This window comes from Malaclemys terrapin, chromosome 4, assembly GCF_027887155.1.
Source record: "Malaclemys terrapin pileata isolate rMalTer1 chromosome 4, rMalTer1.hap1, whole genome shotgun sequence".
NCBI classification, from domain to species: Eukaryota; Metazoa; Chordata; order Testudines; family Emydidae; genus Malaclemys; species Malaclemys terrapin.
Window position 1 is genome coordinate 51,616,674 of NC_071508.1, and position 25,746 is coordinate 51,642,419.

The 25,746-nt window shown below is 38.0% G+C and overlaps 1 protein-coding gene across 17 annotated transcripts in view; it reads left to right on the forward strand.

Moving 5' to 3' along the window:
- SOX6 (SRY-box transcription factor 6) overlaps positions 1-25,746 on the forward strand; it is a 462,971-nt gene that overhangs the window by 171,791 nt on the left and 265,434 nt on the right. For 16 of the 17 annotated variants that reach the window (XM_054026307.1, XM_054026306.1, XM_054026304.1 and 13 more), the window contains one exon: positions 13,418-13,661. In XM_054026307.1, coding sequence (XP_053882282.1) covers positions 13,418-13,661 — 244 coding nt within the window. The remainder of the gene's footprint in view (positions 1-13,417; positions 13,662-25,746) is intronic. The other variant, XM_054026319.1, reaches the window with a different exon arrangement.

Sequence of the window (25,746 nt, forward strand, 5' to 3'; positions counted from 1 at the left end):
TTACAGCAGGTTGTAAAATGATTGTTTAATGTTTCCACTTATACTAATCAAAGGAGTCGCTGTCATTATTTTTGAAAATGCTTATTCCAAGAACTTATGCCTGATATTATTTTGAACAAATTAAAGCAGAATGATTTGAAAGGATATTGAGAATACACCAGTCTTCTACCATTCTGAATGCAGATTCTACATCATCCCCTCAGGTTGTCTCATATTTATCTTGCCCTGTGGGGAAAAATTTATTATAGTGCCATGTGATCTATCATGATGGTGTAACGTTTGCATCTTCACCTGATGATTTTTATTCAACACCTGGCAATGTTGTATTACATCATGACCCAATATTAGTGTCAAGATTAAAGGCCAGATCCTCAGCTGATTAAATCAGAAAAGCCCCATTGACTTCAATACAGCGACCTTGATTTATACCAGCTGATGATTTGGCCCATAATGTCAACTTGTCACAATTCTTTATCAGAATGTCACAATACATTAAATAAGTGCAGGGCTCTTTTTTATCCTATAGACCCCTGGAGAACGAGCGTCTCATTCATGAATTTTGGTGTGGATGTCAGCACTGCTACCGAAGCCAGTAAAATCCCATGTTTTATACAGAAAATGCCTTACTTTTAAATTGATGACATAGTTCACAACAAATGTGCAGGAGTAAATGAAACCGTTAGATTTTGTCTTTAGAAGTAATCAGCAGCACGTATTATATATTGTTTGCCTGACTATGATAAATTATTACCAATATACACAAGCGGGAAACTGTTACAACATATAGCCTTGAGCAAAAATTGACAGTGTTGAGAAAACTAGGATTCTTCATTTTCAAATACAGATCATATGATGTATCCTAAAAACATAGGAAAAATCAGGTCAGAGATGAAAACCACAATAGAGAGCTATTTATTTCAGCTGTTATGTACCACATCAGGCACTATATAAGAACATTTCAGTGCTCGAGCTGCAGTCAGTTGTATAAGAACTAACTGAATTTCAAATGGTAATGGTAAGAGTTATTTTAAAAAATAATTTGAATGAGTGGAAATGTAATGTTATATATATTTCCCTTAAACTGCCACCGAAGACAACTGCACTTCAAATCACTGAAGACAACTTCTATTTGGTGCTCTGGTGCAGGGATTGTCTGGATTTGGGTTTCCTTTTTGTTCTAATACATCCCTATGCTTAGTAATGTTTATTTCAATATATTTTTAAAAATATTGTAATGGAATCTTTGGGGTTGGGGAACAACTGATAATTTTATCATTATTCACAGTTCCCCTTAGGATTGCTTTTGCACTTTTCTTCTAGTAATTACAGATCAATCCTGCAAGGTGCTGTGTGCCTTCAACTCCTATTGAAGTCAGTGGAAATGGAGGGTTCTCAGTCCTTCACAGGAGGTGTTTGGCAATTTGTAGGGTTGAACCTTAAGTATGGGAAAGTACTATAGCTTCCTTTGCAGTTGATGCAATTAACAGCATTAGTGTGCCCTATACAGAAGCTGTACTCTTGCTGATCTCACTTGAATGACTGAACAATTTAGGTTCTACCTGTGTGTCTACAGGAAGCTAACATTAACGTTCTGTGATGTTTTCCAATGCCTAACCCACACGTTCCAATAAAATCCTTTTAAAAACTACATTAATGTTTACATTGGGGCGCTAGTTTAAAAATAAATTAAAATAATTAAAAGCAAAGAATTATTTATTTTCTTAGTTGTACTAAATGTTTATTTAGAGTGTTAGAAATTGTAGCTTTAGTTTGTTCTATATTCCATGAAAAAAAAAAGATTTTTAGATGTAAAGGGCAGTTAAAACTGCGATAAAGATTTAATCAGTGAATACTATGTCAGGATAGAGGGAAAAATACCTAAAATCTAGTCCAAAAAATTAGGAAACTTTTAGTAAATTGCACTTCAAATTGTTCATGCCTTTTTAATGGCAGCTGGTCCATTTAAGTTATGGAGAACACAAGTAGTTATTTATTTAACGTTTTACAGAAACTTTCAAACTGTTCAAACTTATTCAACTGTTGCTTTCATCTGTTCACCTAAAATATAATTAGAAACTTTTTTTTTATTGTCCACATAGATCGGGGACCCTGTCTATTTGTGATCATTGAAGAATGCACTGCATATTTTTTGCATAAGTGTTAGAGGGGTTTGTCCCAGTATTCTTCCAGGCCAAATTGCCAATCAAGCAGTTACATTTTGCCTGCTTAAAACTCTCCCTGAAGTTTCAGCTGGCCATAGTTCTTCATAACCCACACCTAAAGCACTGTTGAGGCCTTCTACCCAAGTAGTAGTTGCTGTTCACTGGTGAATTAAGTGATTCCTGTACATGGTCTGTAAATACATTTTCAGATCCTGCAAGATGAACAATTCTATATGCATGTAGGGTATTGTACTGTGTAGGCACCAGTTCAAAACAAGGAAACACTATGCACAACACTATCTTGTTACACACATGAGCCGGCTTTAGTAAAATAAGAGTTGTAACGAAAACACAAACTCACCAAAGTCACAAAAATCAAACCAAAGTCTGATATTTTAGACTCATTTCATGTTGCTTATTGAAGGGTAAAATGCTCATTCATGAATTTATGTGTAAAGTGCTGTCACTTTAAGAATGTAGTGGACTTGCTGTCCCCACATCTTCCTCTATAACTCTGAATACTCCTCAGGGTGCCGCACTGCCCTTTGAAAGTAAAGCTGTATTATCAGGTATCAGCTACAGTGCTCTTAACTGTGGAGAGACATGCACCCACACAATGAAGAGAAGGAGCGTTCCATGTTGTATGATATGTACTATCTAAGTCTTAGGGTACATCTACACTACAGGGGGGAGTCGATTTAAGATACGCAAATTCAGCTACGTGAATAGCGTAGCTGAATTTGACGTATCGCAGCCGATTTACCCCGCTGTGAGGACGGCGGCAAAATCGACTTCTGCGGCTTCCTGTCGACGGCGCTTACTCCCACCTCCGCTGGTGGAGTAAGAGCGTCGATTCGGGGATCGATTGTCGCGTCCCGACGGGACCCGATAAATCGATCCCCGAGAGGTCGATTTCTACCCGCCAATTCAGGCGGGTAGTGTAGACCTAGCCTTAGGCTCAGTGGTTCAAATTAGGGGCTAGATTTTCTCTTTAAGACAAGTCCTTGCAATATTGTTGGGGGGGAAAAGGGTATAGACATCCATTTGGAGCTCCTGGAGACTTTGGGCCTGAGACTGGGTGCAGGATTTGGGGGCAGATCTGCTTGCTTGTGCATATAGGGGCAGGACCATGGCCTGGCCCTTCTCTCCACACCCTGTTGGGAGGCTAACACCAATTTCTGTTCTAGTCTGGAGCAGTGTTTGCGTTTTCTCTGTGCACAAGAGCTAGGCTTTGTCTGGCCTAGGGTTACCATATTTCAACAATCAAAAAAGAGGACACCGAGTGCCACCCTAGCCCCGCGACCGCCCCGCCCCCTCCCACTTCCTGCCCCCCTCAGAATCCCCCTGACTGCCCTCTCCTGAGACCCCCCACCCTAACTGTCCCCAGGACCCCACCCCTATCTAAGTCTCCCTGTCCCCTGACTGCCCCAAACGCTCTCTACACCCCCTTCTCCCGACAGCTCACCCAGAACCCCCGACCAATCTAACCCCCCTTGCCTGCCCCAAGTGCTCTCTACACCCACTTCTCCTAACAGCCCCACTCAGAACCCCCGACCAATCTAACCCCCCTTGCCTGCCCCAAGTGCTCTCTACACCCACTTCTCCTAACAGCCCCACTCAGAACCCCCGACCAATCTAACCCCCCTTGCCTGCCCCAAGTGCTCTCTACACCCACTTCTCCTAACAGCCCCACTCAGAACCCCCGACCAATCTAACCCCCCGTTCCCTGTCCCTTGCCTGCCCCAACTGCTCTCTACACCCCCTTCTCCTGACAGCCCCCCCAGAACCCCCGACCAATCTAACCCCCCGTTCCCTGTCCCTTGCCTGCCCCCCCCCCACCAGGCCGAGGGAGAGCTGTGAGCTCCACATGCAGCCAAACACTGTGGCGCTGCTCTGCGGGGGAGGAGGGAGTGGGGGAGGGGGGAGGGACTCTGGCTGCTAGAGGCCCCAGTGGCTGCGAGCGGCTTTCAATCAGGCCCAGCCGTCCAATCAGCTGCGCCGCACTCTGCATGAGGGGAAGGGGGAAATTCCGGACATTTCTACTTTATTAGAAATCCCCCCCGGACGGCCATTTAAAGCTGAAAAAGCCGGACATGTCCGGGGAAAGCCGGACGGATGGTAACCCTAGTCTGGCCCCTGTGCAGGAGTGCAAGGTGGGAAAGGGAGCTCTTTGTGCTCTCTCCTCCATTCTTGCAACTAGACAAAACCTATTGCTGAAGATGGAGTGTCAGCTTTGCATTTCTTTGGTTCTTTTTGAGTTTTTGTGATTCCCCTAGCATTGCTGAAAACACGAGGTTGCTTGTGTCAGAAGACTTTAAAAAAGATGGACTTACATGCTAGATTGTAGTGTATCAGATCAATAGGTATTTATTGAATATTTATTAATACATATGCAATTTATAAAATATGATCCATAACACTATGTAATGCAAATTTTTCAAGGGTCAGTTTTTAAAAATAAATCACATTTTATGAATAAATCAAAATGATAAGGAACTTTATAATGTGTAAATCCTAAAAAGGCACTATTTTGTGTGGCATAGCATGTCCATAGCTACAGTATCTTTAAAACTCAGTCTTTGATTTCACAGATCACCGTGGAACCATTCATGATGATGTCTCTTGTCAAAATGCAGATATCACTGCTGGAGAGACAGTCCAGATACCGAACACCCTCAAGACATTTGTGTTGAAAATGTTAGTTCATATGAACTAAACTTACCATTCCAAAACCCTGTCCTTCAAATTCTTAAAATTTTGAACGTCACTTATACCCATTGTAGATTAATGATCTGTGGAATTTCAAGTTGAAACTGAAAGTTGTTTTTTAGTTCCAAAAGCAATTTGCTTGTTGTTTAAATCAATGCATGCCAGGTTCTAGTCTGGAGTTATATTTTATGAGTTAGAGATAAACCCCTGGATATAGAAGTTTATAATAACAGTAATGCAGCAGATGCACACTTATCTGTGGAGCACACCAGGGCACTAGTGTAATGTTTTATATGTGCATATGAGAGACACTGGATGATTTTTACCAGTATTTATGCTTTTTATATATTTATCCTTCTGCTGTTTTTCATTTTCACTTAATGCAAGACTTATAAATCTTATTGCTAAATAATAGCAGGGTTGCACCATAGTATTTGGTATTAAAATGAACTCCCTTTTTTGAGTAGCCTTTCGAGTTTACCCTTAAGAGAAATTTAGATTTGATATTTTTGTTTTTGTTTGTTTTGTTTTCTTCCTGGTAATTATGTTTGCACTTTGCTGATGTCTAGTTGTGCATTATTACAATGGAAGGTGACAATTTGATTGTCTTCAGTTGGAGAAACAAGTAATTTTATATTCACCAAGCTGTCAGGTAACACTACCTCACAGTACTAAGAGCTCCTGGCAATGTGGTTTGGCACCTATATTTAACTGCTTTGATGCTTGCATAACCTTTACTGAATCAGAAATACTTTGCCTGCTAGAAATGTTTTTTAGTCTTGTACTGTAAGGTTTTCATTAAGAAGATAATCTGTTACTGAACTGCAGAAACATTGTTTCTTGTTATAGGGTGGTAATAATTAGGTGGTTTAGTGCAAAGTGACTACAGATGAGCCTGAAATTGAGACTTTGTTTCATTATCTGAAAAGAAGATGAATTACAGAAATGCTGTATTTAGTTTAGAAATGAGCATCAAAAATATTGGGGGGAAAATCGGATTGTAGATAATATGTATCACTCAATTCTGTGTTGAGTGGCACTGAGTCATGGAATGTCAGCTTTTGTTTTTGCAACTCTGTGACTAACTTTTCACTTTACTATATTTTGTGGTGTCCTATGCAGCTACTGAAAATTGATTGTAGGAGGAAAATATACAAAGACATTGTATTTATACCAATATAGCATATCTATCCTGTATGTTACCAATATAGTATATATCCTGTAACGTATCAGAAGGATTTAATTAACAACCTGTTAGGATCTTCTGCATTACAGGTTGAAGTATTGAGTTGCAGATTTCAAGTTATTAAAACAAGAGCTTTATTAGGGTAAAAAGCTATTTCTGTTTTTTATGTGAATTGTTGACTCAAAGTCTAAACATGTTGAAATAAATTCCTCTAAGTATTTTTAGGCATCCTTTATCAAATCCATTTATGTAGTCTTTTAGCTAAACAATTAAGCATTCTTTCCCATAAAAACCTGTGACTTAATACTTATTTATAGCAACCATTGTTTTTTAATCTTATTGTTAATGGGGTACTTTTAGTAAAATATATGTTCTATTACTTGCTGCCTAAAGCAACAAATTCTAACAAGTTATGATGGATAAGTTGCTGGTACACTCACTATTGTTCACATGTTGGAAAGTCGTTGGTAAAGATTGCTTGAAGTCAGATATTTTTTTGCAACAGTAGGAAATTGGATATCCAGAGACACATGACACAGTCATAGGACTTTAAAGTCCTCACAGTCACCACAGAGAAGCTAATACTAACCAATTAAACAGAGGTGGTTGCGTGATGTAACATTATCAGGAGAAACAATTCATGAGTCAAAGCATTCCAGGGCATATGAGCTCCAGTCCAAAGAACAGCCTTAAGCTGTATAAATAAAGTGACAGCAATATTGTCCGCTAAAAATAAACTGTAGAAAATATTAACTTTTGTGACTTGAGAAGAATACATCTCGGGTACTAAGTCATTATCCTGTATTCCACTGCCCTTCACTGCATTCTGTGTGAATGGGGCTGCATGTTCTCAGTGAAAAATACTGATACTGAATAAAGATAGAGGAACATTTCACCTACCAAAAATAGCTTGCTTAGGATTTTCACCATAAAGTCTGCAGGGGTTGTAGGGTGTGGTTTTTTTTTTTTAGTTTAGTTTTGACAGTCAGATAAAGAGACCGAATAATTTTTTAAGTCTAATATTTTACATAGAATCATAGGTTTAGAAGGGACCACAAGGGTCATCTAGTCTAACCCCCAGGGAACGTACCTGACTGCACGGTCAGTATAAAAAATGCTTTTGCATCATTCAACAAACTGTGCAGATATTATATGATACATTTGAGAGAATGAAGTAGAGATGGGACCAGATCTTAATGCTCCTGAGCTTTGGAGTATGAGTGGATATGGAATCAAATTTTGTGATTCAGGCTATTTCTACTAACGAGTCATTTATCTGGTTTGTAAATAGAACGTGTGTATTGTGGAGGCTGCACTTATATCACTTAGCTTGATGTTTATTTTAGCTGGAGTCTTGGGTGTTGCAATTAATGTTGTTCACTGCCATTCCTTGAATCTATTCCTTTCCCCCTCTCTTATTCCCAATGCAATTCCTGGAATGACCTTTCTCATGAATCAATTTAACACTGTTAATCTTCAGGGTGCTTTACAAACATCTAGCTAATCCGCACAACCCCCTCTGAGGTAGGGATTGGGAAAACTGAGAGACTGATTAATTGATTTGCCCAAGGCCGCACTGGACCTCAGTGGCAGAGCCAGGGGTAGAATACAGGAGTTACTGGCTTTCAGTCCTATGCACAGCCCACACGCTCTTCTCATTCTCACAGATGCTGATGTGTCATCAGTCTAACTCCATGTAGGTTTTGTATGTAGGGACACACGTAGGAATATGGGGCTTCAGGAGTAGTGAGTATTTTAGTAACTGCTTATTCCTGTTACTAATGCTCTTTGCAATCAGATGTGGGACTTTATAATTTTAGGAAATAACTGTTTATTCTTACATGACAGACGGATTACAGCATTAGATAAACAATGAATTATGTTGCTGAGTTATGTCTACATAACTTCGTTTTACGGGAGCAGAGCTGCAAAATGATTTGGCTATTGGCACAACATTTTCATTTTTCTTTAAATTAAGTCATATTTGAATGCTCCCATAACTAGAAATTGGGATCCTTCCACAGCAAAGGCAAATAGTGATAATTTCCCTGTGTGTTTACAATATTCTGAGCCAGTTCCTCAGCTGGAATAATTGTTGCAGCTCCAGTAACTTCAGTGGAGCTCTGTCAATTTACCCCAGTTCAGGATCTGGTCTATAGTTGATAATGGAGGGATTGCACAGATGTAAGGAGTGGTCAGTTGTTAAGGCATGATTCATGGATGCAGGCCTTGAGTTTAGAAGGAGGCCTAAGGACTCATGATTTGACTCTTAAGTTCCATGTAGGGCCTACCTCTATAGGGTGCTGGAGTCTGCCACGGGGAGCGGGAACAGGAGGGCAAGCAACCAGGAGCGGCACAATCACTTTCGTATGGATGTGGGTGTGGATCTGTAGCAGAGGACCCTTTGGGTAAGATTTGACAAGGATGGGAGAAACTTCCATTTCTGCTGCCCTGGTGGAGAGAGAGAGAGAGAGAGAGAGGCGAGAGAGGACTTCACTCTCCAGGCTTAACTGAGTAACATCTTTCATGAACATCTTTCATGAAGTTCTTGTGAAAAGTTAGAAGGAAAAATGGTTCTTTAAAGTTTTTTTTGAGGACTTCTGAAAAATGTTTCTTTTATAATTCATTTGTTTCATTCATTTGATTCATGAAAGCACTTAAGGATGTGCTTAACTGTAAGTAGGTGAGCAGTCCAATTTGAAGTCACTTGGACTTAGATGCTTAAAGTTAAACATGTGATTAAGTGCTTTGATAAACTGAGGCTTTTGGGGGAGGAAATAAGGATGGCCACCTTTAAGGAGAGGAGGCATGGCATTGTCAAAACCTTGCGTCTATACTATTGGGATTATAGACATAGCTTTATGAATGCTTTGATGGGGTGGGACAAAACAGTCTTTAGATTCCATTGCAATCTATGGTCAGCCACAAGTGTCCCTTGTCATATAGCTCATTGTTATCAGATGGTTTAGGTATTCTTAAATTGTGACTAGGCTCTCACATTATTTATGTCTGTAAATTAGTGCTGTGTAATTTGGGTTTAAATATCTCCTGGCTAGGACCCAAAATTGATCCCTAATTTCCCCTGGAGCATTTCATTGTTTGGTCCTTCTGTGAGTAATGGATGGACAGTTTTAGACATTACATGCCTTTGGTGTTAGGCATGCCACCTAGTTATTTAAAGGAAGCAGCTTTAAATCATTTGAAGAACTTTAGGCATAGAAAAGGCTTAGATGAAAAGTTTCTATAATCATTTGTAGTTTTGGGAACGGGTGACAAGCATTACCTTTAGGAAAAAGGAAATCTCTGATGTTTGTATAGAATGACTGACTGCTAGGCTCCATTAGAGGACAGGCAAATTCTTCTAAGGGTAAAAATTAAGGCTTATACATTTTGACATGAAATACGGGAGCAGCGCAGACCCACGCTTGGGATTTTGGCTTTACAACATGGAAACCAAGGCTGGTTGAAATTGGGGTCCCGATTTACCAACCCTTCCCATTTCCTCAACTTCACTGAGGTTTGGCTAAATGGTTCCACTTTTGTCCATCTCAGTTTGAAAGTGAGATGTGTCTTGTTTTGATTTTGTAAAACCCGAACCTGTGTTTGTTTAACCCAATTAGGAAAGATAAATAGGGAAATGAACTTCAGATAAATGATTCTGGATTCATACCTATCTTTCTCAAATCCTGTAGGTATATTGTTTGCCTTGCTGATAGTTGTGCTAACCAGTCAATTTAACCAGTGTGAGAATATATTTTTTCTCTCTGATTATAATGTGTGCTGTGTAGTTGATACACTGATATCATGTGAGTGTAATTTCCTCTTATTTTATCTCCACTGCACAGTATTATAAATAAACAGTTAAAAAAAATAAAGAAGAAAAGCACCAAACAAATCTGTTGCATCTCGTTTTAAGATTGTACCACTGTAGACACTTGTTCTAGTAAAGTAGAATTGGACCCACTTGATTGCATTTAAATTTTTCATGCTTCAGCAGTTTGGCTAGGAGCACAGTAAAGAAAAACCCCACGAGCGAGGATAGTTTAGAATAATAGAACTTGATTTTGTGTATTATAGCGGCACCATTTGCGCTGCTTTAGTTAGGGTTGTGTCAGCACTTCCATTATAAACCCCTGTTTTCAGGGGTTATAACTAGGGAGACTTTTTTTTGAACAGACTTTAAAAAAAATCATTTGACTGATTTTAATTTATAACAGAGCACAAATAAAATAAGGTAAAATGGAAATTAGCAATGTTGAGACACCTTTTACATGTCTAATTAATTTTTACTACTGAAATGGTAACCCTTACCCTTACTAAGGACTATGGTAAGTTAGTTTTGAATATTTTAAGTTTAAAATTGCAAAATTATTAATATTTAAAAATAAGCTACCCATAATATTTGTCAACATTTATTTTAGCAGAACAGCTTGTTTTGTGGATCGATGGGACTAAGGATTAATCTGATGGGCTATTTCAGTGGGAGTATTTGATCATACTCCTTGGAAATTATGGCTTAAATTCAGCCTTTGGTTAGAGGCTGATCTCGCAGTCTTCCATGTGCAGAACTCCTACTGAGGTAAACAGGAGTTTCCCATGGATAGGGCTGGCAGGAATTGGCCCTTACACCTGAGTATTCCAGTTTAATATAGTGCAGAAAAGGTAACTTAAACTTGCAGGGAGGGGTTGATGGCTATAGGTATGTAGGACTGTATCTGTGTTAGTATATTTTAGAGATGACATATTCTCTCCCTTTCTATAAATAATTAACTTAAATTATATATATATATATATAATAACAGAAAAATATTTTTCTACAGTACTATATTACAAGTAGGTAGCTTTACTGAATGGTCACTTGAGGAATTACCAAAAGCCTATTTATGAAATAGAGGTGAAGCCTTTCTAGACTAATTATATTCAGCATGTAATTTCTAAACTTCACTCTGAATTTTGATTTTCAATTAACATTCCCAATTTGAAGATAATTTTCTATTTAATGTAATTGCAGGAAATAATTTATTGGCTGATTAAGACTGGGGGCCCAGCCTTCCTTAGGAAAACACTCCCTAACAAACCTGCCTTTAAAGCCAACTCATAGCTTTGGACAGATTTAGCCTATTTTCACAGCTGCACAGTTGTGTTTAATTAAGATTGTGCACTATTATTCATTGGTGCAATTTGTACTTGAAATTATTCTTAAGAGACATTTTCATTTTTGGTTTTGTGTCATGATTAATTTATACTGAAAAAACAACCATAGCTATTGCTATTGGAGGAAGCCAGTTCGGTTTATAACAGGAATGGTGTTTGTTAAGGAGGTGAAGTCAATGCAAATTGTGACTTTCAGTTTTAAATTCACAGTTTATAAATTGTATGAAACTATAGTAAATGTATTATGTTGTCATGCAAATGAGTAAATTAACATGATGATTGTAATCAGAAATATAGAAATATATCTCTCAATGTATCTTAACCTTTTCATTATCTTAGGTCACAGTAATTATGAACCAGAACCTCTTGAAATACCTGTAAGAATAATAGTTTCTGGACTCTCCGCTTGTTATGTGCACCGTAAACATGTATTCTTTAGTGGAGTATGAATGTTATATTCACTCAATTCTACTCATTGACAACTTTAATACTCTTAAAGGAAATGCAAACCTTTATCCCCTCCCCCACCACTAGTATCAAGTTGAGGCAGGATTATCATTATTTATAGAATGGTTATTCTAAATAGGTATCAGCATTTTAATATGTATCAAAGCACTTCAAAAGCTTGTAATACTTTTATTTAGAACTGTGCATAATTAGATTAGCTGTTCCTATATTAATTTTTTTTTCACTGTAGAATACTAAATCTAAGCCCCCTCATTAATTGTGAGAAATTTAGCATTAGCTGTTAAATCCTATGTGAAACATGGGCTGCTACATAAAAAGTACTGTTTAAATTGGAATTAACTTAATTATTTTTCTTTGCACTTGATATTTCCTTCACTGTAATATTCATGAAAGCATGTGACACATTTGTAAATTTAACTGTTAGTCTCAGATTTCCAGACCCTTTAATCAGTATTTATTTGTCTGTAGAAACAGTACTAGTGAGTTAATGATTTGCTAATTTGAAAAATGCTCATGTGGTTTCCTATGTTAACTGATTTGTGCATTTTTAAAGAAATGGTATGAAATCAATTATTGCTAAAGAGCAATTAAGGTGGAGATCTTATTCCTTAGTTCCAAAGCATTTTCAGTCTTACAGATATTATAAAGTTACTAAAAACTGTAAAAAAAAAATCTAATATATTTTAGATGTCTGCTTTGACAGTTGTGGTTATTTTCACTACAAATTTTTAAAAAGTGGTTTAAAATTTTGAATTGACATAATTTATATTTTAATTTAAGTAACATAAACTGTGGCAAAGCTGTGTTTGCATGTAGAGTGGCATTAAGAAGCTATTATTAGGAAAATGCCCTTTTAAATAAATATACTTATTTATTACAACTTGACACTCAGATTTAACTGAATTCTTTCAAATGCTTTGTATCTTGTATTCAATATCTAATAAAGATAGAAATATAATTACCTCAGGCACTTAAGTCAAACTGCAGAAGATTGCCTCAAGACTAATCATACATTATCAGTCATTCTTTCAATAAGCCACTTACAGTTTTATAGCACCCTTCAAGTGAATATCTCAGAGCCCTTTCCAAAAGGTAAAACTGGATGCAATTTAAAACCGGTTCAGAAACGGTAAAGCCTTAAACAAACAAATCATAGTACTTCTTTGGAACAGCTTGGCTAATGACTTAGAAAGTCTCATCTGTGAAGAAAACAAATTCCACATGCAGGGGACAAAGTAAGCAAAGGATCCAATCATGCAAACCCTCATTCATATGAGTACTCCTTATTTACGCAAGTAATTCCATTGAAGTCAACAGAAGGCAGTAGGACTGTTCATGGGAGTAAAAGTTTAGTGGGCTGGGCCCACAGACACAATTAACAGAATATACATGTCCAGAAGAGTCATCATTCTCTTAAGGCTGGAGAAAATGATACCATCTTACAAGTGTGTGTAAATGGGATGACATAGGTTAAGTCAATACCATATTTCATTTGGAGCCCTTTATCACAGAACTGAAATGTTCTGAGCTTCTGAAGAACCTGTTAAATGAGCAAGGATCTAGATCCTCTAAACCCTTAGTCCTGCAAATAGTCCTATTGATTACAGTGGGATTACCTAAATGAGAAAGGACTACTCATGTACATAAGGGTCTGCCTCCAATTTTCATGTTTTGATCTATAGCTTCATCCATGTACTCACTAGTAAAATCTTATGTCCTGCCTTCTTTTGTTCTGCAGAAGAATGTCTTCCAAGCAGGCCACCTCTCCATTTGCCTGTGCAGCTGATGGAGAGGAAGCAATGACCCAGGATTTAGCATCACGAGACAAGGAAGAGGGCAACAATGATCATCACGTGGCCTCCCATCTGCCTCTACACACCCTAATGCACAACAAACCTCACTCAGAGGAGCTACCGACTCTGGTCACCACCATCCAACAAGACGCCGACTGGGACAGTGTTATCTCAGCCCAGCATAGAATGGTAAGTTTCCCATTTACATGCAGCTTTTTGAATTTAGTATTTCGGAAGATTCCTCACCTCTCATTTAGAAGGGCCTATTCTGTGCAACCCTTCATAGATGTGAAACTTTCTAATTGGTAAGATGCCAGGCATAGTAATTGATCAACATCAATATGGAATAATTATAAATTATAATTGTATAATCTTGTTAAGTATACAGGTCTATATGAATGAGATCATATGATGAGTTCACCTTCAGGAGGGAAATGCATCTATTTATCAGGTTTCCAGTCATCCCCTGATTTATGTCATAACCTCTTTAGCTCATATATTTGTGCATTAATTTCAGTAAGAAGAGTGTAGCTCATAACTGTCCATCATCTAATTGGGCTACAGGAGCTGTTGAAGGCAGAAAGAAACTTGAATATGTTTCTAAAGAAGGGCCTTCCCTTATCTCCAGTGCATATTCAACTTCAAATAATAAATGTAATATTAATTTTCTCTCTGAAACCCACCAAAGTGAGAACATTCATAGTCTGACACTGGAACACAGAGGCTAACATCTGGGCTGATACCACAACTCATTATGTTTATTGGAAATGGTAGCCTTTTGGGAAGGGCAAATGTTAACTGCATATCAAGCCTTTCATGCTCTAGATCACCAGTTCAAATACAAACAAGGTTAGCAATGACCGAAAGTTGTTACTGCCTGATATTTGTTCAGTGGTTTATATGAGATAAGTTTGGAGTTGTCTATCCCATTGGACAGACATCCATGTGACAAAAACACCATTATGATGGAAACCAACTGGGAGTCTCAACAGAGCTGCCAAAAACTGAATGCACATGGAGATTCAATGAACTTCTTATCTGTGTATTTGCCCGTGCTGAGCAGAATCAAGGCATGTGGACTGGATATTTGCTTCTGACTGTATCTGTTCTGTGGATCTTGCATCTGAAGAAGTGAGGTTCTTACCCACGAAAGCTTATGCTCCCAATACTTCTGTTAGTCTTAAAGGTGCCACAGGACCCTCTGTTGCTTTGTTCTGTGGATGGAGAACTCTGGTTTTCAAACCGGCACCTTTCACAAGCACTAAATTCACACAAATAAGCTAAAGTGAAATGCCTGCCTTTTCTTTGCGCTTGTGAGTTTGTCAGAATTATTTTTTTCATTAAGTTTGAAAACTAAGTACTACCATCACCATAATACGTTTAAAAACTCAACAATAATAATAAATTTATTTCATAGTTAGGTTAGAAACATAATGATAGTGATTTATCCTAAACAGATATTGGGAGACTTAAATCATTCATAAGTTTGATCCTGGGAATGAAGGCACTAAATATATGCTAAGTATTTCTGTAGTATTAATAACTCTTATTAAATTAATTGGGATGACTCAGATTATATAAATAGAGCAGGAAAATGATGTCTAAGCAATAAGCCACAAATTGAGTCTGAGCATAACTCACTGCAAGATCAGGGTTTAAAAAGTCACCAAGAGTTTGATGCTTCAGTTGCGAAACAGACAAAAGTCCCCTTGATTTCAACTGAAATTATGTGTGATATTTTCTGTTGTTTTAACGATAGACCAGAATGGTCATAGAGTACATATATCTATATATAATTATCCAGGTAATGGCTGTTATAGAAAATTCCTAGATATTGGAATACAGACTCATTTTAATTGCATATATGTGCTCAAGACATTCAATAGTTAACATATCACAGTAATTCTCAGTTAGTTCCATTTTATAGACAGGGAAACTGAGACACAGCTAGGTTGACCAGATATGTTGAAGAAAGGATGACTATGAGCCAGAAGCTGGGAATGGGCATCAGGGGATGGATCACTTGATGATTCCCTGTTCTGTTCATTCCCTCTGGGACACCTGGCACTGGCCACTGACAGAAGACAGGATACTGGGCTAGATGGACTTTTGGTGTGACCCAGTGTGGCTGTTCTTGCATTCTTAAGAGCCATTCCTACCCATTCCAGAGTGGGGCATACGCGCAATGAGAGTCGCAGCCTCAGGGCAGCAGTAGCAGTCATGGAGTGACTCTGTCGTCTGGGAGGAAGGAATTCTCAACCTTCCTTGAATTCCCCAGGGCACAGGCAATATACTCAGGCTGTGTGCTGAGAAATATATTAGTATCTCAGTCAAAATCAAACATCCTGCTTGTGCACAGTAATTTAAAACGATTTTACATTTATAATGGCAAAATGTAATTTCCATTTTCTCTCTTTTGGAATGATACACTTTCATGCCACATTTGCTGTACCTCTGAGGAGACTGAACAGCCACAAGTCGCTCTCCTGCCTATCATGTTTCAGAAACAGGTGCATGAACTTTGCTTGAGTGACTTGGCATTCTGGTTTTCCTCCCTTGTTTCCGAAAATACTACATCATACAGTTCGATAAAGTTCCTGAAAATCATTAGTTGGTCCCACAACTCCCTTGGGTCAAATCCAGCAATCTTTATTCAGGCACAGCTCAGCTGAATCAGTGGGAACTTTTGCCCAAGAAAGACTAGGTATAACTTAAGTGGTTTGGCCACAAGTGAAAATTGAAGTTCTAAGGCTTTAGATCAGGTCAGTTGAATTTAAAACAAACACAACAATGATGCTTCAGCTGATCTACTGTGGAACCAGAGACAGCTTAGGGAACGTTACTTTGATGATTGTAACAGAAGTTGTGAAAAATCTTCAGTTTTTTTAAACAATTGTTACAACGTGAGGCTGTCACTCAGAACAACTTATTTAATATTTTTGACAAAGCTAAATTCTGCCATGGGTCCTTATGTGCAAATCTCGTTTACTCCTGTTAGTTGTCTCTGTTTGTTTGAAACACCCCAACTTGCTAGCAGTTGCTGATCTTGCTGGGAAAAGGTTAAGAGGGTTCTAATAACTCTCCGATACAGGTGGCTGCTTACTCCAGCTCCTTATATCAGGATTGAGTGACTCTCTAGAGAAAGAATGGGGATGGGCTGAGTAGTTATGAGATAGAAACTGTAGGAGCTGCTAAACCTGGGGAAATTGCTTGAGCTGCATGCTGCTAATTTCTTTGTTAATAAAACCGAACTCCATGAAAGACAGTCAGTTTTTGACTTCAGAGTGTTGACTGTGTTGTAAAGCAGGTTGGGAAAGGCACCTGCTTACACCCTTTTACTCTGAAAAAACACAGTGGCTGGGGTTAAAATGCACCATTAACATGCCTTGTCTGCTTATAAGGTGGTAAATTCAACAGGTATTGCATCCATATATATAAAGGAAGAATTTGGCTTTTAGTGTGTTATCGAATTAAGTGTGCAACCTTACCTTCTCTCAAGACTCCCAAAGATCTGTGGGAATTTTGGTATTTACAGTATACAGTATGCAACCCTGTGCAGAGATGAGGGCTATATGGCTCTTTGGTGAAAATAGATATTGCAATATGAAAATTTGTCTAAGAAAATATCAAAGAAGTTGTTTCCAGTATTTATTGAATGCAACACTTTCTGTAACATAATATACCTTTTAAACAACATTGTGCATTATCATTTAAAAAAAAACAAACCATGCAGGCTAGAAATGTTTTCAAACTTTCACTCCCTTTTGATATCAGGCATTGCTTTCCACTGAGTCCTTTGTGTATTCTGAATGTCTGGAAGCCAAAATATTTTGTTTTAACTCCCACTCTATAGTATTTCCCAGCTGTGTACTTATATGGTGTAATAAAAGGATTTAACAAATGAAAAATAGCAGCTGCATTTGGAGATTCCCTTTGTGCTCCCTTTTCATTTGACAGATTCAGCAATGTGTAACAACTGTAACGTCAGACCTGTAATGACTTACACTACAAGTATCATATCACCCACCAATTTGATTTTACAGAGGGGAGTGAGGGGGAATTGAACTATAGAAGGATTTGGTCCTGCAATATTCCATTGCAGAGCTGGAGACATTATCACCATATTTCTAACTTTAACTTAAAATAAAAATTGTGGAGGTGTGGATATTTATTTCTGTTGATAAATCTGCTAGCAGAAAACATTGTTCCTATGTGAAGGGCTAAATTCTCCCTTTCTGGGGAAAAACAAACAAACAAACAACCCGAACAACCCCCCCCAAACTTAAGGAATGGGGAAAAATTACAAAAATTGTGCGGGCTTGAAGGTACAGAAGTCACACTGCATTCTCCCATGTGGGAGGGATTAGCAAGCGGGACATATAAAGCTTGTAAATTGCATTGAAAAATGATTTCCTTGTGGAAACTAATTAGGAACAGTTGGTGATAGAGGATGGGGAGGAGTGAGAGGAAGACCATAGTGTTAAATATTGTAGCTAGATTTAAAAAGTAGCTGGATAATTTTATGACCAATAATATTTGTCCTGGTAGTTAGCCATGTTAAAAAAGTGGTAATCATGATTCACACTTCATTCACTGCAGGGGCCAGGAAACAATTCCCTCTCCTGTACACCCACTCCCATGTAGAGCCTTGAGCAATTTACCCAGGTCAGTTATGAGGCTTTTAGCCTTAATCTGAAGTATCAGGTATAGGCAGTGTCAGTGACAGGCCACAAGACTAGATGAACAAATGGTCTGATCCACTATGACAAATTGTATGGTATGTTCCCATGATTCTAAGTATTAGAGTTGGGTCTGTAGTGGGATTCTAAATTCACACACCTTTAACTGAATTAAATCTGGAGTCTGACTTCATGTTGCAGGATCTTCTCTGCTAAATACATGTGGGAAGAGAACAAAGGGACAGATTCTGATGCCTATATGACACTCTAGTGGTGCATAGGGTCTGTAAAGGAGCAGTAATGGCCCTGGGGAGAATTCCCCCTTCACAGGAGCTACTCTCTCCCCAATCCTTGCAGCACCTGCTGTAGAGGCATGGCAGGGATGGACTGAGACAAGTTGTGCCAGGAGCAGTGGGTGGGGAGTGCCATAGCATTTTGCACTACGGCTGTGCGGGTAGCTCATAGGAGGTCATGGGGAGACCAGCTACTGGGGCTACTGTTTTATGCAGGGAGCTATATTGGCCTTTGGAGCAGACAGAATCTGAGAGATAATGACAGCTCGGTGGTTTGAGCATTGGCCTGCTAAACCCAGGGTTGTGAGTTCAATCTTTGAGGGGGCTATTTAGGTATTTGGGGCAAAAATCTGTTTGGGGATGGCCCTGCTTTAAGCCGGGGGTTGGACTAGATGACTTTCTGAGGTCCCTTCCAACCCTGTGATATTCTATGATTAATAAGATACAAAGTTGCTTAAAGCCCTCTTTCCCCCTCATCTACACTGCCTGTGCTGTGCCTCCTGCCGCAGCCCAGAATATGGTCCAAAGGATAGTGTTATTTGGGACACAGGCACATGGGAAGGCAAACACATTATGGCATTACAAGCTTATTACGTCCATGGGGTGCTATGTTATCCCCTACACTTTATAATATCAAATAGAGGCGATTGTGTTTGGAACTGGCGTTGATTTCATTGGGTTATATGTCAAATGAGAGAACTGTCATACATTTTACAAAGTAATAATATCAAGATTATATATCTGTTTCAGATTTCATGTTAAGCAAGCTCATAGGTCTGCAGCTCTTGCTGTGTCTGTGCACACGACTCTCATTAATGTTGATGGGAATGTTGCACGCAGAAGAGAGTAGACCTGATATTGTATTTGTTATCTTTTACATAGTTTTTTTTAAGCCAACAATTATCCAGTTTAACTTTCTATAGCCTCAGAAAAACTATTAATGTCAGAAAGATAACAGAAATTGGTGGAACTATGCAGGCCTTAATGCCTCATTGCTGATAACCAGAAACAAATGATACTAGACTTCCCTTAGTATAAAAGCAGTTTTTAACTTTAAAAGGAATGTACATCAGCTCTGGTTTTTCAGAAGAGAATAATTTTCAGACTTATTAAGCTTTGCCATGGTTGTTTGGTACTGTGTTGTTACATCAGTTCATGGCTTCAAATTCTCAAAGTTAAAGTTATAATTTATTTTAAAATACCCACATTTTTAATTGACTTGGTAGCTAGATGCAGGTATAAAATGAACCAAATTTAAGTGCCCAGAATTCTAACAGTTACCTCCAATTCAGTGTCCACAAGAGTTCTCACTAGCTGAATTGTTCAGGTAAACTGTTATTTGCATGTGCACATCTATATGAGCATCAACTGCAAATCCACAATGATAATATTCTTTGTAGGGTGCCAGGTGATGAGTATGGAATAAATGTCCAGATAGATAAACACTTTACACGCGATTACACAGATGCAAAGTCTTGGTTGAAAATAACAAGTGCTAAAAGGCAAATTACATGCTTCATTTTATTTCTCTATTATTATATGCATCTTATGGGCAACTATAATGCAAAAAAGATAGATCATGGTATTTTTTTTAAAAGCTAATTGTGGCTCTGGACCACTTTTTTTTTTTTTTTGTATGTTGGTCTGTGATCTGCAAACAATTAGGTATGTGCTTAACTTGACTTCAGTAGAACTATTTGTGTACATAAAGTTAAGCACATGTCCAGATGTTTACAGGATTGGGGCCTTGGTTATATTAGAATCCTGAGTAGAACATTGTTTACCTTTTTAAATTAAAAAGTATCAAAACAAAATTTTTCCCTCAATAAAGTGCAGAATAACTTGTTTTGTAAGGATAACTAAACAGGTGATTAACTTTGTTTAGTGGGGAATCAGATAATTACTATTTTGGTACACTAGTTACTGTATTATTTTTATTCTTGATGCTGTATAACATTGTGGTGGTTACTTTAACTATTTTCCCTATGTTCTTGGAAGAATATTGTTAAAACTGAGTTAATCACCACCTGAATATCTCACGGAGGACTCCTAGTTTTTATCTTGGTCAGTCCAAATCTATAGACCCTTTATTTGACCATTTCATCTCTTTATAAAGCAATGTTTGAAAAATCCCCCCTCTCCCCCAGTTCTGTATATTTAGAATGTATTTTTCGAAAGTAGAAGCATTAACATGCTATAAATTGTTTGATTTTTTTCCTTGGGCAAGAAGGAATCAGGTATGCATGCTGATTAACACACTCCAGTCATTAACATGTGATTATGTGGGCTGCATATTGAGCACCTGCCAAAAGATAAAATTCAGCACTGTACTACATCTGTGCAAGGACTTTTTGCATTTCTTTTGTACTTTGACAGCTCAAGAAAAATCAGTCTTTGGTATCTATGTTCAGTATAATAAAACTGTGTACATAAAATGTCTTCATGGAGGCAGGAAAGATACATGTATTTATTTTAATCTTTGAGGCCATGAAAATCCTGTGACTGGGACTTAGACAGCAGTCAGTGTAACATGAATCTCCTAAGGTACTGTATCATATGAACATAAGATCGTTCACATACAGTTTACAACATTCCTGCATGTTTATAAGGATTATCTGTTCTGGGATTCAGCCAGTGTTCTTCTAATTCACAACAGTTTTATGTGATACCTTTATGTCTCATAAATGTCTTGTTTTTATTTCAATCTCCCAAATGTTTCAGCAGTGTTTACCTTAAAGAAATACAAGTATTTTATGCATCAGGCTAGCTTTCTGCACACGTTCCACTGCAAACACTAAAAGACACACACAAAGCACGTAGTGTGTGACATGTCACAGTGTACAAAGAGGGGCCTGTATGTGTATTTAATATTGCTAAAATATGTTTTTATTCTGAAATTTACAGTACAGTGAGCATTAAATTGGACCTGTAAAAAAGCCCGTTGTGAGCAGGTTCAGTGTATACCAGGTAATCTATTATTCCCAAACCACACAACCTTTGTTTTACTTGGCTGCTTCAAATTACATAGAGTGCAAATATTTAAGTGTCTGTCTGTATACACCAAAAAGTATTCAGACTGATCTTAAGGCCTCCTCAATTTGAAATCAGACAATGATTGAACTCTGTCTCATTCTATAGATATTTCATTAGAGTACACTGCTTATATATGGCACTCCACTTCTCAGTGCCACACAGAGTATAAATAAACATTTTAAACCAACAAGAGCACAGTATAACTTAATAGATACTAGTGAAGGACTGGTTTCAGAGTAACAGCCGTGTTAGTCTGTATCCGCAAAAAGAAGAACAGGAGTACTTGTGGCACCTTAGAGACTAACAAATTTATTAGAGCATAAGCTTTCGTGGACTACAGCCCACTTCTTCGGATGCATATAGAATGGAACATATATTGAGGAGCTATATATACACACATACAGAGAGCATAAACAGGTGGGAGTTGTCTTACCAACTCTGAGAGGCCAATTAATTAAGAGAAAAAAAACTTTTGAAGTGATAATCAAGCTAGCCCAGTACAGACAGTTTGATAATAAGTGTGAGAATACTTACAAGGGGAGATAGAGTCAATGTTTGTAAAGGCTCAGCCATTCCCAGTCCTTATTCAAACCGGAGTTGATTGTGTCTAGTTTGCATATCAATTCTAGCTCAGCAGTCTCTCTTTGGAGTCTGTTTTTGAAGTTTTTCTGTTGTAATATAGCCACCCGCAGGTCTGTCACTGAATGACCAGACAGGTTAAAGTGTTCTCCCACTGGTTTTTGAGTATTTTGATTCCTGATGTCAGATTTGTGTCCATTAATTCTTTTGCGTAGAGACTGTCCGGTTTGGCCAATGTACATATAAGGACTGGGAATGGCTGAGCCATTACAAACATTGACTCTATCTCCCCTTGTAAGTATTCTCACACTTATTATCAAACTGTCTGTACTGGGCTAGCTTGATTATCACTTCAAAAGTTTTTTTTCTCTTAATTAATTGGCCTCTCAGAGTTGGTAAGACAACTCCCACCTGTTTATGCTCTCTGTATGTGTGTATATATAGCTCCTCAATATATGTTCCATTCTATATGCATCCGAAGAAGTGGGCTGTAGTCCACGAAAGCTTATGCTCTAATAAATTTGTTAGTCTCTAAGGTGCCACAAGTACTCCTGTTCTTCTTTTTTTTAGTGAAGGACTGTATACTTGTGACAAACTAATATCCTCTGCAACATACCTTATCTAATAGTGAGTAGCATTTCCCTCCATTAACTTTTTCTTATTAAGGGCAGATTTAACTGAAGTTTAAGGCCAGGCCACAACATGGCTGAATGGTGTTGGTTCTGTATTGCCAAACCTAAAATCCAATCAGATGATAATTCTGGATTCAGAAGATCAAGAGAATCCTATAGCACTCAACCCTTATGTACGGAAACATGGGTAGGATATTATCTGACGACGGGTTTATTGCCCCACCTCAATGATCGTTCACTGTGTTTGACTATATTGAAACCTCTCTCTGTTTTGAGATGTGAGCAGAATGCTTGTCAAACTGGTAATTTTTATATCTCTGCTTTTGCTCCTTCATATTATATGGAGGTTTTGGTTTTCTCCAGTTTTGCTTATCTCTAGTTGGAAGGGACTGCTTTGGTTAGCCAATTAAATTTTAAATCAAGCAGGAAAGACCCTGTATTCTTCCTTCCACATACATATCTAATATTGCCTTGATGGTTCCATTCATTGTGTCATATATAACTCACTAGTCTTATCCAGCACAACGTTTACACCTTTTATCTAAACTAAATTTCTTTTTTGTTACTTTAGTCCATTATTTTTTTTGTCTTGGAATAGGATACACGGTGAATTTTATTTTATTTTATTTTATTTTATTTTATATCATTGACTTTTTAGAAATTGGTAAAGGGCTAAATCCAAGTTCTCAATTCATGTTCAGTCCTTAATCAGGCAGATCTCAGTGAGTAATGGGTGTTTTACTTGAGTAAATGCTGAGTAAAAGGCTTCAGATTTTAGCCCACTTGTTACCATTTGTCTTCTCACTTAGCATAAATTGTCTAGGCTTTACAAATGATGTTCCCTCAATAGCTCCTGGCAAGCCTTAAATATAAATTACAAATCTTTCCTAATAAAACTTTTTTTTTATAATCAGATGGAAATTAGAAATGATCATGTAGACATTTCATTTCTCTTAATTCTGTTTCATTAGAGCCCTTAAAATGGGAAACCTTTAATATAGTGATTGGAAATGATTTTGTTAACATTTGTTTTCATTATATGTTAACTCCAATCTGGCTCAAAGTACCAGCATGCTGCTAGTACTTGGAATAAAAACCACTCTGGATATCCAACTTTCCTGGGGTGTTTACATGTGTCCCATTCAATGCACAGACTGATAAATATCCCTTTATAATAGAAAAGCCTCAGTCACATGGAAATAAAGGAATGCAACGAACACATTTTATTTTACTAATATTTGTTTTCCACTTTTTTCTGGCCATTCATCCTAGTGTTTTTGTTGAACTCCAGTGGAAACCGTTTGTGTTTTTTTGTTGGCTATTGAACAAGATATGATTGACAGTCAGCAGCCTACAATCAAAGTTTGAAAATTTGTAATTAAAGTTAAACTCTTACATTATAAATAACACTTTTCCCTAATTTTCTGGAGTCTTCTGCCTATTATTTTTGTCCACAATATTGCTCCTTCTCTCATCTTTATAGGGCAGGCGTGGCCAAACTGTGGGTTGCGAGCCGAATGCGGCTCTCTTACAGTTAAAGTGCGGCTCGTGGAGCTCCTCATGCGCCTCTCATTCTTCAGCTACCAGACTGGATGGGGGGAAGCTCGGTGCTTCTGCCCTACATCAGGGTGGTAGGACTGGGCTTCTGCCCTCTGTTGAGGTGGTGGGATTGGGGGCTTTTGCCCTACAGGGAGTGGGGAGTCTAAGGACTTTCTCCTCACGAAGGGGCATTGGGGCAGAAGCCCTGTGCCGTGGCAGGTGCCGCCCTGTGGGGCAGATTGTGCATGTCTCGCAGCTCTCAAACTTCTGAAGATTGTTGTATGTGGCTCGGAGGGTAAATAAGTATGGCTGCTCCTCTTATAGAGGGTAAAATATATGTCCCCTGTACAAAATACAAGAACTAGAATAAAGGTCAGGAGCGGTCCTCTATCAGTGACCACAGCCTTCTGCATTTTTCCTGGTTAGGGCTTGTGACCAGTGGATTCATGCACTTCACCAAACTGCTGGCCCACTCACAGCCTTCACCATAGGCCCTAATAGAGAACTACCATGGAGTCTGGTTCTATGGGATGCACCAGGCTGCAGAGTCCCAAGATGTAACCCTTTGCTTTCTACCTCAACAACAGGGCAGAATCACAATAATTCCAGTGTGGTTTGGGCCTTCAGCAGACAAAGCTGGAATATTTCACCCTGAGTTTGCAGGATCCATTTCACTGTGAGGTTGCAGAGTCTAGGATGTGGCTTCTACTTTTCCTTCCTAATGTTTAAAATAGGAATGTAGGGTTCTGTTAGTATTAATGGGAGATGTGTTTGTATGGAAGACTGAGTACACCTGATAGTGTCTATGAAAATCAGTGATCATAAGAGGAGGATTTTTATTTTTTTTTACGTTAAAGGTAAGATAGATCAACATACCGTATGTTGCATGCTGTCAATTACATTCTCTTCTTTGTGTTCTGCCCTACAATCTTTCAGAGATGGAACTGTCATTTCGTGTGTGTATTCCGTTTTAGAAATGAAAGAGCTTCAGAAGTGTCATTTTAGTTGCTTTGTAAAACTGTCTTTAGACACTGAGGTCAGGGATGTTGGGCCAGTTTCTGATACTTTCATACATGTGGAATAGTACTTTATCCGTGACTAGTCCTGCTGGAACCAATGGGACTACTAACAGAATAACAGACAACTTAACAAAAGTAAATATGCTAGAATCTGACACATAAAAAAATGACTTTTTTTTTTCAATACTGAGAAAATCGTACTTATTAAATTCTTATCAAATCCATCTTTTCACAAATAAAATAAAAAATGTTGTAGAGCTTAAGATTTTTTCTACTTACGTGCCGTAACTCAGAACGACAATGATTTTAAAATATGAAATGTAGCAGATGATTGATCTAAGATGTTGGTCTAATTGCTTTTATTTATTTAATTTTAATTTTATTTTTAGAGTTAACTATTTAAATTTGAAATAATTTCAAATAAGTTTTGTGGAGATTTTTACCATATATGCCTCAGATGCTCAGTGTAAAATGCATTCCAAAACATTTATACATATTAC